Source organism: Amblyomma maculatum, chromosome 2 (assembly GCF_055883805.1).
Source record: "Amblyomma maculatum isolate TAMU_Amacu chromosome 2, ASM5588380v1, whole genome shotgun sequence".
Lineage (NCBI taxonomy): Eukaryota > Metazoa > Arthropoda > Arachnida > Ixodida > Ixodidae > Amblyomma > Amblyomma maculatum.
In genome coordinates this window covers 74,307,711-74,324,037 of record NC_139345.1, presented here as the reverse complement: position 1 = coordinate 74,324,037, position 16,327 = coordinate 74,307,711, and the positions used below count along the sequence as shown (strand labels likewise).

General features: G+C 42.1%; 2 protein-coding genes across 2 annotated transcripts in view; one reads left to right on the top strand and one right to left on the bottom strand.

Annotated features, from left to right (window-relative positions):
• Grip91 (gamma-tubulin complex component 3) overlaps positions 1 to 4,498 on the top strand; it is a 57,017-nt gene extending 52,519 nt beyond the window's left edge. The window contains exons 22-23 of the mRNA XM_084594492.1: positions 818 to 971; positions 2,519 to 4,498. Of these exons, the coding sequence (XP_084450618.1) occupies positions 818 to 971; positions 2,519 to 2,541 (177 nt within the window). The 3' untranslated portion in view covers positions 2,542 to 4,498. The remainder of the gene's footprint in view (positions 1 to 817; positions 972 to 2,518) is intronic.
• Positions 4,499 to 7,229: 2,731 nt separating this feature from the next.
• LOC146199022 (thiosulfate:glutathione sulfurtransferase-like) lies at positions 7,230 to 16,011 on the bottom strand. Its single transcript, XM_084594493.1, has 4 exons — positions 15,548 to 16,011; positions 13,850 to 14,017; positions 10,051 to 10,213; positions 7,230 to 7,426 (listed from the first exon to the last, which is right to left on the bottom strand). The coding sequence occupies exons 1-4, from the start codon at positions 15,699 to 15,701 to the stop codon at positions 7,375 to 7,377; spliced, it is 537 nt and encodes a 178-aa protein (XP_084450619.1). The 5' UTR covers positions 15,702 to 16,011; the 3' UTR covers positions 7,230 to 7,374.
• Between the last annotated feature and the right edge of the window lie 316 nt (positions 16,012 to 16,327).

Here is a 16,327-nt window from a genome sequence, read left to right as displayed (position 1 = left end):
CCCCTTACACTGGTGATGTGGAGAAGTCATCACGATGGCTTACAGGCGCCGCGTTTTTGCTCATGCTCTGTCCCACAGGCCCAGCCAGCTCGTTGCAAGCACATAGGTGTTATCAAATGGTTCACTCCTATGCCCCCAAGGCACCGTAAAGGAGCCACTGTGTTGCTCCTCATGCAGTCATGTTTTCGCATGTTGCTTTATGTCATGTTGCCTTTCTTTGATGCTTTGCCCCTTTGCACCTGACTACCGCAGGAAAGCAACTGTGGTAGATGAGCACTGCAGATCAGTTTTTCATGTCGGGAGTGCTCATTAGCACATGTACGGTTAATCTCAAAACATATTATACAACCGTAGTTCGTCGAAATTTCGAACATAGTAACTGGTTGCCCGGGAACATATTAACCGGGAGAAAAATAGTGTAACTCAATGAGAGATTTTTACTGCCCGCAATTTTGGACGTATGAAACAGGGAATTGTATGAACCGGGAGCATGCCAACGAGGTTCTACTGTACTTGCATTTGCTAAGAATGAGATCTGCCTTGATATGCCCATCTGGAGCCTCAAACATGCCTTTTCAGGCTTCTATTTTTGTTTGTACAAATACAGTGCTTCAGAAAGTTTACACCATGTGTTACTGTTTCTCTGATGCAAACATGCATGCATACAGAATTGGTAGAGTGCATTTTGCATGGCCACTGCATGGTGGTGCCCCCACCAGTGTATTTACACGATCAGGCGTGATCAACTACAACAGAAGAGGTTGATACAACTGCTCCCATGTGTTGACCTGGAGGCTGACACATATGGGGTGCACAGCGTTTGGTGCAGGACTTTCTACTGAGCCTGTCACGACATGACGACACCAACTTGCAAGGACTTGGCTTTAGGCTGGATTTCTCAGAGTTCTACAAGAGGCAGAACGAGCAGTTGCGGACCTCAATGACTTTCCACGGTCGTCGAAAGTGCTCAGGTGAGATTGCGTTTGGCGTTACATGCAGCGTTCTAGTATTGCTCTCAATACTATTGAAAGCCTGCAGCACAGAAGAATCTCATTGATGTGATCACAGTTATGAATTTACGAAATTCTCTGGCCGGAGTGCATTGCATACAATGCGCAGAATTTTGCATGTTCTGAACGCACTCCGGCATCACTATGAAGGACAAGAATGCGCTAGCCATGACCATACCATAGAAAGACAGTGCTTCTGCACTTCACCGACACTGTGATTGACATTTGCACAGTACGCACATTAAGCAGTGAGCAGTGGCGCGTGATCTAACAGCAGCTTCGCAATCACCAGTTGCGCGATACGGGCTGCAAGCAGCAGTGAGCAATGGCAGGCGGCAATAACAAAGTCCAGTCAGCCATAAATAGATCTCCGTGAATGCAGTTTTCATGTTTCTGCATACAGATTTGACCTATATTTTAAGTTAGTGTTGCTTTGGGAAATGTCATTTTTGCACTCACCTGATTGGTAGAATTGCCAGAAGTTGATGTTGGCTCAGTTGCGAGTGTGAGTGATGCCTCCAGTTCTGACATTTCCACCAATCAAGTGAGGGTGGCAATGGCAGTTTTAAAATTACGCAAGCTCAGAATATGGGTCTGTTCATTTTGTATGATATGAATACTTCTTGAAGCCCTACTGAATTCATATCAAGTTCCTACTGTAATGTGTACTAGGTTGTGTACTAGGTGAATACTTCTTGAAGCCCTACTGAATTCATATCATCAAGTTCCTACTGTAGTCTGTACTAGGTTGTGTACTACTTTGCTAATTACTTAAACAATTACTGCAGTAGGTAAAGGTGACTCGGTGTGCATGGCATTTGGCTCTTCGGCATTTGGCATAATAATAATAATTGGTTCACAGGAAGGAAGAGGTGCAGTGTTCGTCACACTTGCTCTGTGGACACTTGAACCGTGCCGTAAGGGAAGGGGTGAAGGTGGGAGCGAAAGTGGAAAGAGAGAAAGGGGAGCCGTAATGGAGGGCTACGGAGTAATTTCGACCACCTGAGGATCTTTAGCATGCGCTGACATAACACACGGACGCCACTTCGTTTCGTCTCCATCGAAACGCAGCCGCCGTGGTCGGGTTCGAACCCGGGAACTCCGGCACAGTAGTCGGGCATCTTACCACTGCACCACCCCGGCGGAGCAGGCTCTTAAACATGTGTTCACAAGATTTATGTCAGCCATATTTCATACAAGGCAATGTGCAGAGCTGTTCCTTGGAGGCTGAAATTATTCTGGGTCCAAATTACGCACTGATTACATCACGAAAACTGTCACAAACCTGTCAGCCCCTGCTCCTATTGCTCGGCATGTCCACCGGACAGAATCGACCAGTAGGAGCTAAGCTAATTGGTTTGTGTCAGGTTTGTGGCAGTTTTTATCATGTGATTGTTGTGTAATACAGCCCCAGGAGCTCTCCATCGTAGCATGCCTCATAACCTACAGTGTTGCTTTGGCGTATTAAGATCCATTAATCATTGGTCTTCATCATCGTACCAATGCAGGTCCAGCGTCCAAGCTCAGGTGATCCTGCTCTGCACTTGCTGCCATGGGAGCGAAGGCCCTAGATCTGTCTTTTCAATTATGCTTCAGTAATTAATTATTAGAGTGATAGTTCTGTGCCAAATACTTTATTTTTTGCTGCTGTTCACTGGCACTTGTCCATTGTTCAGAGTCATAGCAAGGACTCTGAGTTGCTCACTATGATATTTGAGCTGTGTATGGCATGTAAAGGTGCAAAAATTAAGGGGTGTGCGAATAATGAAATTTTCGATTACGTATTGATTGCGAATATATAGGGGATAATGCCTTCGACTATCGAATATCCTAGCCGCGAAAAATACAGACAAAATGGAGAATTAAAGATACAAATATTGTTTGCCTTGGCTATTTTAGAATTTACACGGTATTTGCAGATAAAATAAACCAGAATTACACAGAAGTGCATACCGTACGGAAAAAATCCAGTATACATTTTATACAGGATTTTTATACCAGTTTTTCATCAGGCAGGACCTGCATGAAACTGAATGGAGCTGTCATATTGCTGCTGAATATACGTAGTAAACTCTTAATTGGGCTTTGAAGGGACCAGATAAAAATGTCCAAATTATTTAAAACCTCAGATCATCGAATGGGCCTGAAAATAATGCCGAAAACCACTTGCATCACAGTAGCTTTATCAGATGAACACTTGCGCTTTTCAAAAACTTTTCAGCATATTGGTAAATTTTTGGACACTCGGAAAATGCAAAATATCAGTTATTCGAATGTGAATCGGATAACAAACATATTTGATTCTTATTTAAAATACAACATGGCTTAGACTGTTCAACACTTTCTGCAATCCCTTAAGGGGAAAGCAGCAGTGGCTTTGCCTACTGAAGGGAATTGGAGAAAGTTGAAAAAAGAAAAGTGCCTGTTACAGCCTGTCATATTAGTCTTAAAATGTTTTCCTCTGTTTACCACTGGATTCCATGCTAGGGGAACATAAATTACCCATGTTTGAACTTAATTTCACACATTCAGATCAGGCATTTGCCCGATTTTCACAAAGTAGAACATAAGTCATATTTTCAACACATTTAGAAGTGAGATTAAGCATTTGCCCCATTTTTACGAGGTAGACCTCAATATGACATTATCACTGTAAGGTTGATCCAATAATGGAAAAAATTACAGAATAAGCTTACTTGTCCAAGCAAGCAAGCTTTCTTAAAACAGCTTGCGGCTATCACAAGCAACTCCGCTGCATCCTTTCAGCGTGTCATGTTCACATAAAAAGAAAACATTGAGTTGACAGGTTAGTGGACTGGCAGGAAAGACAAAAGTCATTGCTGTATTGCCTTGGCAACATCTGGTACTATGGTCATGGGCTCGCTCAATTGCTTCACGACACGACTAGCCAAAGCAAGTTCTATGCATGACCAGGCCACGGAGAGGAAATCATGAGGGAACGCAAGGCATGCTAGCTGTAACTGCCTCAATTTGCACAGATGCTTAGAGCAAACTGAGCAGAAAGGAGAGTTCGAAAGATGCAAGACAAGAACTTAGCCATTAGAAAACAGTGACAGAAACAGAAGCAACTGAAACAATGCAAAAGCAGTTGTGGAAGTGTGCTGCCTTGCTGATAGATAAAAAAAGAACGTCCCAATGAGTGAAACAAAACTTGGCTAGCCGCTGCTTTTCTCAGTGGACACTCATAGATAATTGTGCCATTGTAAACGGCTTTGTTATATTTGTTGTCATTGTTTGCTCTTTATATATATAAAGTGTGCAGGTGGAATCAAAAGTAAACAGAAGACATTTCTAAGCTTTGCGCTCTCATTCAGTTTTATGTTATGAACATACTTGTGATTTCAATGTATTGGTGGCATATTTCAGGATATGCGCACTACAATCCGGTAATCATGTCACACAGGTTACTTTTGATTCCAGCGGTACATGCTCTAAGGGCCTGCGTTAATAAACCAGTTGTGAAATAAGGTATAGTGTTTTCTTCACACATCCAGGTGAACAAACCAGCAGCTGTCTCACATGTGTAGCTGCTGAAAAATTCATGTACCTATTTCCAAAATGTTTTCCATTATGGAAGATGCATCTTTCTGTGCTAACACTGATGCTCAGGAGACATCCTTCAAAAGGGATACTGCAGAAATTGTATGAATTGATTCTCTAACTCTTTCTGGCTATATACAGATGTCTGTTGGGCAAGGAAAGACGCATTTATCACCAAGACAATTTGATTTAAAACTTTTTTCTGCCAGTAGATTGAAACTCGTGACGTCTTTTTCCACCATTTTGAAAAAAAAATAGCGGTGTGCTGTAGTCTCTGGAGCTAGCTTCAAAAAAATGTTTAATGCACGCATTTTACTCCTGAATTGGCTAGTGGTGGAAACACCTGTAAGCTTCATTTTCAGTGTGTGGTATCCGATTATAATGCGGTACACTACCAATGCAGGCCAAGGGACTAAAAAAAATTCATTGTCTTACTGGCAGTTTGCCTTAATAGAAGCGCACAGTTTGCAGGCAGGTTGCCTCAACGGAAGGTATGTGAGCATGCCAGCTGTGTCCATATATAATGTGAAAATGGTGAATAATATAGCCTTCAAAAGAGGGTAATTGCAAATAGAGCGTTTACTGCATTTTTCATTAATTTACGTGAAGACAAGGCTGACACTGATTTATGGGGTATAATGTTCCAGAGCAAATTAGGGATGCCAAAGCGTCAAGCTGCGAACAATTTCAACCTTGTGGGGTTTATATAACGTACAATGATGTCATGCAGTGCATGGGCGCCTCTCATTTTGCAAGCATTGAAACACTACAACCATGCCCGGGATTGAACTCTTACCATTCAGCCACCACAGTGGGAAAAGCTGACTATATATCAGACTTGAAAATTACAATTTTGTTTTAGTGTGTAGCACTACTAGCCGCAATCACGGGTTTTGCTGCTGTCTATCTGAAGCCACTCTCTCTCTTCGTAAACTTGAAGTGGAGAAAGAGTTCGTGATGCGTGCGTCGCGTGGCTCAGCACTGAGGGGGCGGAGCGGCCGCGCAGCTACAGCAGAAGCCGGTCTCTCTTTTTCTGTCAGTCTCTTCGTGAACTTGAAGAGGAGAAAGAGAAAGTGGCGATGCCCACATCACGCGACTTAACAATGAGGGAGCGGAGCGGCCGCACAAATGTACCCAGTGAGAGAGTGGGGCGTGTCACAGTAGCGGACGTCACGGCCGTTACCGGGCAGCGTTGTACAAAAGTGTGTTACTCCGGATTGAGCAGTCGTGTGTCGCTGGCGCGTCCTCAACTTCGGCATCTTTCCCCTCGCATCAGTCACTCCTCAGCCTTCATCGACAGCATATGCGTACATGCGGTGCTCTCTGGACTTCAGCTCTGAGTCGCTCGCCGCGTTGTGAAGTAGCTTGTGCTTATTTCCTGGCACTCGCCTACAAGTGCATTTCCCTGCTCTTGGGTTACCTTTCTTCATCCTGGAGACCTTGTTTCACTGCTCGCAATGTGTTGATGCCAAAACTCTGGAGCATGTTTCGCTCACTTTGTGCTTTGCAACGACCTCAGAACAAATCCACAGGTGTTGCAATATATACTAAGAGAGGCACAGAAATGATAGCGGTGGAGTTGCGAGAGGAGTCATTAGAGAATGGTGAACTGTGTGTCGTTTGATTGTGTTCGACCAATGTGGTAACCGTTGCAGCATACATTTCACCCCATGGAGGCGAAACCACTACTATACAAACAGTGTATGTGGGGCTGCCAGCCAGATTTAATAATGAAACTTTAATTCTGGTTGGTGATTTTAACAAGGATTGCTGTAAGCAACCTAACTGTGAATCAATTGAAAGAACACTATAATGTAAGATTGGCAATGCCTGAAAATATGCTTACCACGCAGTGGAGCAGTGTTCTAGACCTCGTATTTGAAGGTGAACCTGCCATTTCTAGTGTGAACTGTGTATCGAACTAGGCATAGAAAATTGGGATGAGAGTGTGTGTTTATAAAAAACACTTGGAGGACATGCTTCTGAAAATTTAGCACTTGTAGTGGATACCTGCTGGATCTTTTCATAACTGCTAGTGTTGCTTGTGGCATGTGCTCAGTTTTTACTGAAAACTGCTCATGGCCATCACACTCCTCCAATGACTTTTTGGGCTTGGACAACACTTCTGGATATAAGGCTTCTCTCCATGCTCTGCTTTGTGAACCAATTTGCAAAGGCTGTTATCTAAATAGTTCAGCTTACATTCTTTTATTCAAATGGATGAATACATGAACACTCGGGACAAATTGAAGCTTGCTTGTATCATGTTAATCACAATGGGAGCACTCTCGCTGGAAATGGAGACTTTACAAGCTAGCAAAGGCTAAAAGAAAATACAGGTGCCTCTATTACCGGCTGATTTCACAAGCATACTGCTTGCATCAAGATGGACATTTTTGTGCAGATGCAAGGGGTTAAGCAACAGCGGCATTCACTTAGAACTGTCTCAGCCACTCCTCGGTGCATCACGAGGTTGTAACAAACCGCAGGAAAATATTTAAACTAGACTTTTCAGCTTAAATGCGTATCTTGTTGCAGGATGAACCCTCAGAGGGATAGTGTATTATTTTACCTACCGGTAACTGAAGTTTCCCTGTCCCTTGGTCAACAGTAATAGGGCCCACTTTACCTTGAAAACAAGACTGAGGAAGCAATGAGTATGTAAATAATGCTTTAATTATACGCTGAAATTCAAACCATGTCTAAGTGACAAGTAGTTGATTGGCATTGGAAGACTGCACACGGAAGCTCTCGGAGACTTGTATGAGCATGCCCAGAAATGGTATGGGACAAAAGACAAGGATCATCTGTGTTTCTTCTGGTAGTCATCCCAGCCACCACTGTACTCCCGGGCACTAGAAAAAGCCGGGCACACATCACTTCAATGCCTGGAAACACCAAGCAAGACGCACACCAGTGTACACTAGACCATTGTTGTAGCACTGCTTCTAAGCTGCTAACTTAAGAGAGTATGGTAAGCTTTGTGACTATGAAAAAAGTCAAACTTGGCATGCATGTAAGTAACCACATATAACATCTTTGTAGTAGCCATACCAAGGTCAAGGGTTGGCCAAAAATAAGAGGCTAGGTCGGGTTTATCAGTCACTGTTAATCATGTCCTTAAAGATTAGTAAAGGCTGAATTGCATACAAATACTTGTGCTATAAATTAATTTTTTTTCTTCATTTTCAAAAACAAACATTTTTTTTCCAATAATTAAGAAATTTTGCTGAATATTCATTGACTTGCAATCCAACGTTACAGCAAAATCTGAAATCTTCCTCGGGTCACCCAATTTGGCAGCTGCAATGAAATCGCGAGTGCATTTAGACTCATTTGCTTGTTAAATACTTGGCAGTCTCTTATTTCACAAATGCCAGCTTTTGCAGAAGCAAACATAAATAGCAAATATATCAAAGCAGAAAATAACTTGCAAGTTACATAAAAAAAAAATAATAATAAAGCTAGAACATATTATAGGTCTGCCCACCAGAGCAGATAAACATTGAAAGCACAAAAATGGTTAGCACGAGTGGAGACCAGATGCTAAATAAAGCGCAAAATAGATTGATAAAGAAATTGCTCCTAAAGATTTGCACAAGCAAAAACACTTGTTTCAGCTAATTATGTGCGCTTCAGTTGTGATAAAGATTTGACTGTGAAGGATGCCACAGCATCAGAAGGCAGTGTTCCACTGGCAGACAGTTCTTGGATAAATGGAATCTTTGAAAGCTTCCATTTTGCAATGTGTTTAAATTTTTTCAATAATGTGTGCATGTAGCTTGCAGTGTAACAGGCTCAACATAAACATTTCTGTTTACACAGAGTTTACTATTGTAGGTCAAATACATTTCATTCTGTCCTAATAATGTTGCAATTGTAATGGTTCTATAGTAGCTTTTGTTCAGTTATTGATTCAAGCTTCATAACATTAGGTTTAGTGTAAGGATCCCACACAACTGAAGCGTATTCAAGAACTGGTCTTATAAATAATTTGTAGGCTAAGAGTTCTATCTCCTGAGTAGCCTTCTTATTCAGAAACAGTGAACTAAGTAGAGCAAAGCTAGGAAAGGCAATATGTGAATTAAATATAAGCATCAAGATGACCCTGACTTAGTAGCAGTACAGGATGATGCAAGCACATACTTCTAATAAAGTCAATTTGGATGCACATCATGCATATGCACACGAAACAAATGCTACCCTGTGGCTAAAAGAAAGGTATATAAAAAGAAAAACTATGTTTCTCCACCTACATGATTCAAACTTTCCTATAACTTCGAATGACTGTCTTGTGTGATCGATTTCCCTATTAAAATCAATTTGAATGTCTCGCTTCAGCCTTTATTTTTTTTTTAGCTCTGTGCAGTAAGTAGGAGTCGGTCAACATGCAGGGTACATTTCAGGTAATCGCATGGCACAGAATGAAAGAATGAATGCAAGGCCACCATGACACAATTCTTAGTCTGATTCTATTAGATTCTTATCCACCCATCTGATGAGGCAATAGCGAACTGCTAACAGAAGCAAAATGAAATGGAATTTAAATTTAATCCTCATATCCCCCACTTCACTTTCTGTGGATAACAAAGGACTCGTATACACATGCCATAATAAGGCCCATCATTACAAAGACAACTGCAAAAAGCTCTCCACCCTTGAAGTGCGCCTGTTAGGTATGGATGCGATGTTTATTGACAAATAGCAGCTCCTATTTACTAATGCCATTCTAGTAATGGAAATTCATCCTTCTTATAAAAACATACGCTCTCCATCTAATAAGAACTGTGCTGCGATGGTCATTAGCTGCTGGCAATTTTCATGAAGTCAACACTACACTGCGGTGGTAATGTGAACTAGTCCAAAAAAGAATGGCGCACATGAAACAATGTCATGCTTTGTTGGGAGTGCCTTGCTGGCACATTCGAATGTCGTAACTTTCCCGTACAAGTGTACTTCAGGAGTGCTCTAACATGGATGTTTTCTGGCTAACACAACAGCAAATAATAGAAAGCATGGGCTTTCTGCTGTAGTAAAACATTTATTTTACTGTTGCACAAATAATGGTTGCATCGCAATTTTGACTGCTAGGTAAACGGGACTAATCTTCAAACTTTATCGTCATTTTAACCTGGCCTTAACGAAATTGAGAAGCAGGTGGATTGAGTGTGCAGTTACCGACAGACTGAAGCTACACTTTATGCAGACCTTTCACCTCTAGAACAGTTGCACTGGAAGACAAATAAGGTGATTCATGCAACAGAACACGAATAATGCTGGTGGCATGGTACATCTTTTGACAGCTACAAAATGACTCCTTGGTTTCATGTGCATTGTGTCCTTGCAGTGTTTGTACTCGCTCATTAATTTCAATCTGTGATCAGCTTTAGTAATAGCTTTAACTACAATTACGCTGATGGATTAATTGGATAAAGGGTTAAGCTGCTTAGCATAGGCTGTAAAAAAACCAGATACCTACTGTATATAGCCAGCTTTGTGAGCAAGTTTGAGTGCTGCCTGGCTCTTGATGGGGCCAGCGCCATAGAACACAATGTTGTGGTCATAACTTTGAGGCTTCTGCGCATGGTAGGTTTTCTGGAAGGTCTCGTCAGACATCAGCAGAGCATCTTTCACTTGTCCCACTGCGGAGGTGAAAATACGGACTCGGTGAAACTCTAAATGTCTTTATAGACAGTCATGGTAAATCCAAAGTTTCCATAACATTTTATATCTTCAGTGAGAGGTGGGCATGCATAGGACACCCCAAATCATGTGGATGGTGCAGCAACTTAAAAGGACAGAACATTGCACTTTAAGTGTTCAATTTTTTTCGACACAATGGAAAGTTTCCCATCTCATGTGGGCGATTTCATAATGGTTTTGTCAGAAGTGGCATAGAAAAATTTTAACGAGTTTTTCTATCGGTGCATGCACCCGTTTTTATGTAGTCTAACGCTGAAAACCATGACAGCAACAAAGATGACGATTGCAATTGTGCATGGACAAAAGCGATGTACTAAAATCTAATATAACTCTCACCTGCCAGACAATAATTCAACAATTTCAGTGCAGAGTAGAGTCTATTTTTGTTTCTACACCCAAGGCAGTTACAAGAATGTATGCCTCAACAACGAAATTTTTAGTGCGCCATGGTTACTGCTTCATCCTAGGAACTCAAAACGCTGTGGTGCCCTTTAGTGACAAACGCTAGAAGCACATCGTAGGCAATGCGACAGGAGGGTGGATTTTGCTGACGGGTGCACCAGAAAGAAAGCAAAATACAATAAATACAAGGCAAGCACTCTTCAAAGAATTGAGAACACTGTGCACTTACGAAAACCAGTGACATTTTCCTGAGATGTCACGTCTGTTACTACAATGACAATTGCGTTTCGCAACAAGAGGCCACTTAAGTCGTTTTCAGGCGATTTTCAGTGCCAAATTAATATTATAAATCCTCGTTTCTTTCATACTGTAGTACTCGATCTCTACTACATGAGGCAAGATCTTTCATTTCCACCATAATCCCATTGCATATTTTGATCAGTGTTCCGCACCTTTAAGAGATCTGCAAACTGCATAACTATGGCTCTCCAGAGGCAGGTTATGTACAGCAACCTTGACCTCTAGTTGCATTCATACAGTTTATGCAGGCCCATGTGGGATTGGATTTAAAATTTTGAAGAGTAAAAAAGCTATTTTCTGCTAAGCCGCAGTTGTGGACATGGGGTTTGTATTCCACAGGTGGTTTACTTGTAGGAGGTATGTGGGGTTTAACGTCCCAAAGCTGCTTCTTGGTCAGGAGAGACGCCTTAGCGAAAGGGCTTAGATTAATTTCGACAACCTGAGGTTCTTTAAAAGGGCTTTGTGATAATTTTGATGGTCATATCCTAACGCAACATATCTGTAGAGGTGGTCTTTGTAGGAATTCGTTGTATTGAAAAGGTCTGCGAGGACCTTAAATTTTAAAAATAACTTGTAAACATAACAGCTTGCACCTCACCACACATTCTTAGCTGCCCCACTCCCTCTGACATAGTGTGGAGAACTCTCACTGGAATATGGGCAGGATGAGGTGCAGTCTCAACTTGTTTCAGTTATGTTGTTTTTCGGGTGCACGGGCATCTATGAGTTCAGGGGAGAAAGAGGAAGAGCATCATTTTAATGCGCTAGCATTAGATGTTGCAGTCAGTCTCTAGGCCAAGCTGTACATGCAATATCACCACCAGCTGTGCTGCTCAGGGAGAGGACAGTTGGTGCGGAGGGAAAGAGCTCTGACATTAAAATATATAAAATGCACAGAGACTGTGTTTCAACCTTGCGGCAGTGCAAACATATTCGCTTTTCTGTCCACTGTACAAGTGCACTATGCTCTTGCCACAGTCGATCACCCCACTTGTTCAACTGCCACTCTCTAGCACTGTGCACTGCATGTCCCTGTCTTTATCAACTTCCATCCACGCACAATTGATCCAAACACAGTGGTGTCACTTTAACCTCACTAAACGGTCCCAAAATATACAGTGCATGCGCTACCACTAAGGTCGCCAGTTACTAATGAAACGTGCTAGCACACATACTTTTTATGTGGCAACTTAGCTAAATTGGCTGCAATTTTTATAATTGCAGATATCTTCATTGCTAACCAAGCTAGCTTTTATTAAAAATTCAAGTGATAGAATGTACATTTCTTGCAGGGTTTTCCTATCATTACAAAATACCATTTCATGGTATTTTAAAAGTGGAATGGCACATAGCCATTTCTGACTTTATTTAGCACCACATTTCTGACAAAAAAATTATAGTTTGCACTGCAGAAACTTACATCAGTCTGACATTCTTCAATCCATAAAAGTAAGTTGCATAAAAGTAAAGTCCATAAAAGTAAGAGAGCAGTAGAGCCACTTAAAACTTCGTAAATGTGGGCTTCGTAACTATGTACTTCTTACTGTGATGAGCAAATGCCCACACATCGTCCATATGCTTGCCGGATTTTTGCACCTGCAACAAAAAGCAGGTGTGCACACCACACTTGCAAAACGATTGTCTGCAAACTGGCAACAAAACATGGTAGTAGCCACACTGCATTACTGCTGTGATTGCTCCTTTACTACATTTCAGCAAGCTCCACTTTGATGGTGCTTGCTGCTCAGAGTGAAGAGATGCTCCTATTCTTTGGCATTGAACCCAACATTCAGTATACTCACTAGATGGCACTAAAATTTCATGCGGTTGGTTGGTTTTAAGTGCATTGTGCATATTTTCCTCTGAAAATAGCCCACAATCAATTAAAAATTAACTTGACGGCTTACTGAAGATATCGCTATTTTGCTATTCATGAAGATGCTTAAATTGAGAGCAAAAATGGAATGTTTGCAGTGTGTGAGCGTTACCACATCTGGCACGATGCATTATGGCATTTTTTTTCTAGGGGAAATTCAGAAATGTTCTACAATGAGAAATGCTGTGAGGTAGCTACAAGAATTTCATGCTTTGACTGGAATTACATGCAAACCCTGTCATAAAATGTGCGAGGTTAGGGCTAAGCTGATTAGTGAAGGAACTAACCATGTGACTTAGATGTTCTATCTCTAGCCATTGAGTGCAGCTAGGACTTGAATTCCCAAGTTTAGGTTAATTACTGTTTTCTGTACCTGCAGCTTGTAAACAGGTCATCCAAATTAAATGCATGATTTACACTTTTTTTTTATTGCATTTCAAATTTCATCAAGTTGGAATGTATTTCTGTATTCTAGTGAGAATGAGTGTTCTAGCTATCCAAAATATTTATACCCCTTGTTTAAGCAACCTACCTCTCAAGTCTTGATTCTGAGATTACGTGTGCTTCGTTAATGACAACGTTTCTTTCACAGATGAAAATGTCAAGATGCATAGATACGTGCTCTTCACACTGAAAGGAAACACTTAAATTTTTCATTCACACTAATGCGGATTTCATCGGACATTGCTGTGAGCATTTGTGCACCATGTTCCGATATCTTTGGTAAACCCTCTAATGTGTAATGCTAGCAGACGATACCACTTACTGGTTCTGCTGTGAGCAATTGTGCACCATGTTCCGATATCTTTGGTAAACCCTCTAATGTGTAATGCTAGCAGATGATACCACTTACTGGTTCTCCTTATGGCACAAAAACTTTCACGCTTGTTCAGATTGTAACCTGACGCCTTTCAAGGGTAACCAAGTATTGTTACTTTCTATCAGATTCTAGTGCTACTTTGAAGGTCAAAAGCCATGCAAATTGAAATGCACTTGCATGGAATGTTGATGGCATTGCCAATTTTGCCGGAGGCAGCCACCTCAGCTGGTTCACGCACATCAATCAGCTGGATGTCACCGCCTAGTAGGAGGGCGTTGAGGTCTTCATAGGTAAGGTCCTGGAAGTTGACACTTGACGTTGTCACCAGGCGAATGCCCAAAGCACCTGCAGGAGTAAATAGATGCATGTTTGTGATAAGAAAAATCAAAATTCCTCAGGCCAGCCTGCATAAATAGCAAATATGGCAACACATGCTCGAATAAATAAAGTAGCATGCAAACATAGGAACACCGGTAAACTTGTAAGCAAATAAATGTTGCTTCCACAATCTTTGCTGCTAGACTTCTTGACGGTGTGCTTGGATAGCAGCTCATTTAGAGATGCAAGATGAGACTGTCGAAGCCTAATATGATACAGTATATGACAGATGTTACACACAAGGGTACAATTCAAATAAAGGAACCAAGCTTTCATCTGGACATAGAGCTGGAAGCAAGCATAAACGATTCCACAAGCACAGCACATACCTCTCGTGTCCAAACCATAAATTTTATATGAAACTTGTCAGATTTTGCCAAATAGCAATTCACTGTCTCCTCACGCAGTGCTATTGCACTCAAAAACATTTGTCTTCTGATATGCTTTCAAATTTGGCCAAGCTTCGTGAAAAACTTGCCATAAAATGTGCTGTGACACAGGAAAGTATTTGCTGCATAGTGTTTCCATATGCAATTGGAAGCTAGAAATTATTGCTTCCTTTAAAAAGCCAGTATTGTATATAAAAGCCAAGGAGAAACAATTATATGCCAGTATTTTTCTAAAAGCTAGGATGTCTTTATTTCTTTGACCACGAGGACTAGAAATAGCCAAAACATTTGTACTTAGGTGCTGAGGCGCGTGTTTCTCTGCAAGGTCATCGACAAGGAATGTGATGCTAAACAGTTGCATACTATTAGCAACCACAGTTGAAATAATGGTAATGTCTCCTTTGCCAGCCACATCCAGTGACTTTCATAACAGACACTTTAGTCTTGGCTCTTGTGCAGGATGTTGAATAGCCAAAACATTTGTACTTAGGTGCTGAGGCGCGTTTCTCTGCAAGGTCATCGACAAGGAATGTGATGCTAAACAGTTGCATACTATTAGCAACCGCAGTTGAAATAATGGTAATGTCTCCTTTGCCAGCCACATCCAGTGACTTTCATAACAGACACTTCAGTCTTGGCTCTTGTGCAGGATGTTGACCCTCCTATTGTAGGCAATGCCATATCAAGTTTGGCATGCCAGGCCAGCGCTTCCTCTAGCCAGGCGCACGAGTCTGGCACTACTAGCACTATACCGGTAGCATGGGCCACAGATGGCGGCATTTGAAGAAGGCGCGCTGCTCACAGTCACAGAAAAGGACGTAAATAGACTAAATGGGAGGGAACAAAAAAAAAAAAAAAAAAAGCTTATGCCAAAAATAATTTGCTGCTAAGAGTACAAACAGAACAACAACAATTCCTAATGTGGCAAACAAGATGCTTCCAGGTGCCTGCCAATTCACTCCAGCCGATTATCTTTACTGCCGGAACCTTAGTACGTAATCATCAAGATATAAGCATTTCGATCATTAGCAGAAAGCTACGGTAAACGCTCTGCAAGACGCAGCAGAGAGCGTCGCACTCGCGGAGTCTGAAAACAAGTTCAACTCACATGGTCTGATCTGTGACGAGCGGCATCTCGTCGTACTGGCATCCAGCGCTTGTTTCACATGGAGCTGCGCCACAGACAAGGCAGCGAGGCGACGTCCCAGCATCCATGGGACCCGGTGTGAGCGGACCGCAGACAAAACAGGCTTGATAAACATGACTGCCTCACAGCACACCGCCAGCCGCGAAGTGTTAACGCTTTGCTGGCCTTCGACGACTGCTTCGGCGTGCTCACACGACCAGACACGCTCCGCGGCTTCTCTGATTCGGTTTTTGCTCGCGAAGAGCGCTGTTGCAGTCACCGCAGCCCACAGCTGAACCGACTGAACGACTTGCGCGCCGGCGCCGGCGCGCCAGTGCTGCTATCTTATCGGTTGGGAGATCGTAGTTGGTGCTGCAGGCGGCAGTACGTCGACCTTATGTGGAAGACCACGAGAAATCCTTGCGTAGCACTTGAAGTTCACGCGAAGCAGGAAATAATGTGCTGCGAGGACGAATCCATCATTTCTGCTGCCAGTCTAGCTGTTTGCTCAGCGAGAATCACGCGAAGCAGGAAATAATGTGCTGCGAGGACGAATCCATCATTTCTGCTGCCAGTCTAGCTGTTTGCTCAGCGAGAATCTTAGAACCGTACTATATCGGTCGTATTGCTGCAACCACGAATTTAATACAATTACTTAACTATATATGAATTAGGCCTTCAATTGATGGCTTTTTGAAAAGAGAATGAGTAAAGGATTTTACAAGGAGGAAGAAGAAATTCAGTCGGGTTAAATTGCTAAAC

Excerpts from the sequence above, each read along its gene's own strand:
- LOC146199022 (XM_084594493.1), bottom strand. The coding sequence starts at position 15,701 with ATGTTTATCAAGCCTGTTTTGTCTGCGGTCCGCTCACACCGGGTCCCA. Across the intron at positions 14,018-15,547 it reads CTCGTCACAGATCAGACCAT|GTGCTTTGGGCATTCGCCTG; the intron begins GTGAGTTGAACT and ends TTACTCCTGCAG. Across the intron at positions 10,214-13,849 it reads CAATGCCATCAACATTCCAT|TGGGACAAGTGAAAGATGCT; the intron begins GCAAGTGCATTT and ends TCACCTCCGCAG.